Here is a 3,762-nt window from a genome sequence, read left to right on the forward strand (position 1 = left end):
GTGCTTCTTGGACTTGATTAATTATTTTCTTTCCCATGTTGGGAAAGTTTTCCAATATAACCTCTTCAAATATTTTCTCAGACCCTTTCTTGTTTTCTTCTTCTTCTGGGATGCCTATGATTCGCATGTTGGCTTGCTTAATGTTATCACTGAGGTCTCTGAGACTGTCTTCTATTCTTTTTATTCTTTTTCTTTTTCCTGCTCTGTGGTATTTCCTTCCCCTATTCTATCTTCCAACTCACTTATTCGGTCTTCTGCCTCAGTCATTCTGCTGGTTATAGCATCTAGAGTATTTTTAATTTCAGTTATTTTGTTATCCATTGCTGTTTGTTTTTCTGAGTTCTTATGAACTGTTTCTTGTACTTTATTTTGTTATCGAGATTTTGTATCATTTTTACTATCATTACTCTGAATTCTTTTTCAGACATTTTTCCTATTACCTCTTCATTTATTTGGTCTTGTGGGTTTTTTTCCCTGCTCCTTTGCCTGCATGGTGTTTCTTTGTTTCCTCATGGTAATCCAAACTTCTGGGGTTGCTTGTCCTGGAGATAGAGGGATTTATAGGAGACTATCCGTGTCCCAGACTAATGACTGAGTGTTGTGTCAAACAAATTCTAAGTCTAGGAAACACATACATGTGTAAGGCACACAATTACTGAATCCAATAGGACATAAGGCACTAGAAAGACCTGACAGAAGAACCCCAGCATGCTATCAGATTTCAAACAGAGAAGCAGCAGAAATTGAAAACCAAAACAGAACAAAATAGAAGCAAAAGCAAAAACAAACAAACAAATAACACCTTACACATACAAAAACTAATCCAGGGAGATATTGAAAGCTAGCATCAAGTATAATAAAGAGCTGGAGTACCACCAGAGAGAATGGAGATTCTCAGAATGTAATTAGACAATTGTACTAAGAACTAAGATAAAGACAAAAACCTCATATTAAATACCAAGACAGTGTGTCATCTAGAGAATAGAGCAAGGAGTCTGAGCAGACTGATAGTGTTGCTTATAAGTATGTTAAGATAAAATAAACTAAAAATGGATGGAAGATAGGGGAACAGAAGAGCATAGTGTGACTGGAAATATGCAAATAAAAAGAAAGGAATAGAATTGTATAAAAGATAGAGATGAAAAGAAGGTAGGAGAGATATATAGTCCATACTACAAAAAAATTAGCTAGAAATATAATATATTAAAAGGTTAAATATAAAAAACAGAATAAAAAATAGAATAAAAACCTGTTATAAAACTTGTAGATACCTTAGGACTAAGATCATAATTAATAATGGAAAAAAGAAAAGAAAAAAAAAAAGGAAACTAGAACTGACCCCAGAATGGACCAGTTCAATAGAATCGATACTAATATTTCTGTTTCCTTGGGGTCTCAGCTGTAAGTGTCCAACTACCCACCTTGGGTTTTTTGTATTATTCTGCAACCGGCAGAGCTTCCTTTATTGTTCATCTGTAAGTGTTGGTGTGTGGGGAGGGAGAGGGTACAATATTGTCTCCTTCCCCTGGAAGTAAGTGAGCAGTGGTGCACTGTCATTTCAGTCAGGCTTGGAGTTACCTGTTGCAGAGGGATGCAGGTGGCTCAGGTGTAAACAGAATGTCTCAGAGTTGGGCCTCTCTCAGGGTTTTTATTGTTTTCAGCAGCCTCCCTGCTGCTGGCACTCCAAGCCTGCTCTCAGCTGCCTGCCGGGGCTTTAATCTTGCCCCACCTGAGGGGCTGAGGGTCTTTGTTATCCCTGAGTGCCTTAGGTGGTGCACAGGGGTCCCTCCACTGCCTGTTGCAGGTGCCGAAAGAGAGAGAGAGAGGCTATGCCTGTGGCTCCTCCCCCCCAACCTTGAGCCAGCAGCATCCAGCTGCCATCATGGCTGGGCAGATCTCAGAGGCAGGCAGTCCTCACTGCAGACCTCTTTCCTCCTGTCCTCTCAGTCCATCTCCTTACTGGCAACAATTTTTCTCACCCTGACCCAGCTCTCCACTTCCCACGCTCCTGCTCCTGGACCCTCTGTTCAGCTGTGAATTGACATCTCAGTCCGGGAACGCTAAGCTGTGGTGCAGACCCTCCATGTGTTTCTCACTCCCTCCCGTCTGCCACAGCTCAGCCCTTTCACCCTCTTTGAGCCATTGTAGATGCCTCCCCACCAGTTATGTTGGGATCCTTGTGGTCCTTTCTGGTGTCCAAGGTCATCTGCTGGTGTTCAGTTGGTTCTCTGTGGAAATTATTGCATCTTTTGGTGCATTCCCAATGCATCTGTGGAGAGGGATGCATTCCATGTCCCTCTACTTCACCGCATCTATCTCATTGTACTTTTATACTTACCTATTTTAATGATAAATTCTGTTTCTGCCAGCACTGCAATGATGTGGAGTTGCACAAGTACAATGACAGATCCACCAAAGACAGATGCCACTGCAGAAGATTTATTTTATGCTATTAATGCTAAAAATTTTTCTATGAAAACAATAGCTAAACATTTTAACAAGTCAGGTTAAAGTTGCAAATAGCTTAATGCACAGGACCATTCAACAGAAACCAAGGCAATGAAGACTGCCCTACAGCTTCTGTCTCTGTGCATACAACGAGTTTGTGAGAAGAGAAATATGCCTTTCCCACATTTATCTCTTTCTGCTCTCCATTACACTCCCAGAGTCCCTGTATGCTAACAATCTCTACATCAGCAGTAAATCTCTATAAGATACTAAAGTATAAAGATGTCACTTATATAATGGCAACTTGAATTTAAGTCATTTTTATACTTCCTCATGCAGATGCCTTGGAGAGATATGGCTCAGATCAATTGCACGCAGGTACAGGAGTTTATTCTCATGGGCCTCACAGATCAACAGGAGCTGAAGATGCCCCTCTTTGTGCTGTTCTTGTCCATCTACCTCTTCACAGCAGCAGGCAACCTGGGTCTGATCCTAGTCATTAGAACAGATGCAAGACTCAACACACCAATGTACTTCTTTCTTAGCAACCTGGCTTTTGTTGATTTCTGTTATTCTTCTGTCATTATACCCAAAATGCTTGGGAATTTCTTGTACAAACAAAACGTTATCTCCTTCAATGCATGTGCTGCTCAGTTAGGCTGTTTCCTCACCTTCATGGTATCAGAGTGCTTGCTACTGGCCTCCATGTCCTATGATCGATACATGGCCATTTGCAACCCTCTGCTCTATACAGTCTCAATGTCCCTGGGAATCTGCATTCAGCTTGTAGCTGTCCCCTATAGCTATAGCTTTTTGATGGCACTGTTTCATACCACCCTGACTTTTCGTCTCTCCTATTGCCACTCTAATACCATCAACCATTTCTATTGTGATGACATGCCTCTCCTCAGGTTAACTTGCTCAGACACTCACTCCAAACAGCTATGGATTTTGGCCTGTGCTGGTATTACTTTCATTTCCTCTGTTCTGATTGTCTTTGTCTCCTACATGTTTATCATTTCTACCATCCTGAGAATGCGCTCAGCTGATGGAAGACGCAAAGCCTTCTCCACATGTAGCTCCCACATGCTGGCAGTCGCCATATTCTATGGGACCCTCATCTTTATGTACTTACAGCCAAGCTCTAACCATTCTCTTGACACAGATAAGATGGCCTCTGTCTTCTATACAGTGATCATTCCTATGTTAAACCCTTTGATCTACAGCCTCAGAAATAAGGATGTAAAAAATGCCCTGAAAAAAGTCATCATTAATAGAAACCAGGCTTCTGTGTTCATAACATTTAAAAAGTGA

General features: G+C 41.2%; 1 protein-coding gene across 1 annotated transcript; it reads left to right on the plus strand.

The window, feature by feature from the left end:
• Nucleotides 1-2,802: 2,802 nt before the first annotated feature.
• On the plus strand, nucleotides 2,803-3,762 carry LOC130849565 (olfactory receptor 8U8). The gene has a single exon (XM_057728544.1). It carries the CDS (start codon nucleotides 2,803-2,805, stop codon nucleotides 3,760-3,762), a length of 960 nt encoding a protein of 319 aa, XP_057584527.1.

Source organism: Hippopotamus amphibius, chromosome 3 (assembly GCF_030028045.1).
Source record: "Hippopotamus amphibius kiboko isolate mHipAmp2 chromosome 3, mHipAmp2.hap2, whole genome shotgun sequence".
NCBI lineage: Eukaryota > Metazoa > Chordata > Mammalia > Artiodactyla > Hippopotamidae > Hippopotamus > Hippopotamus amphibius.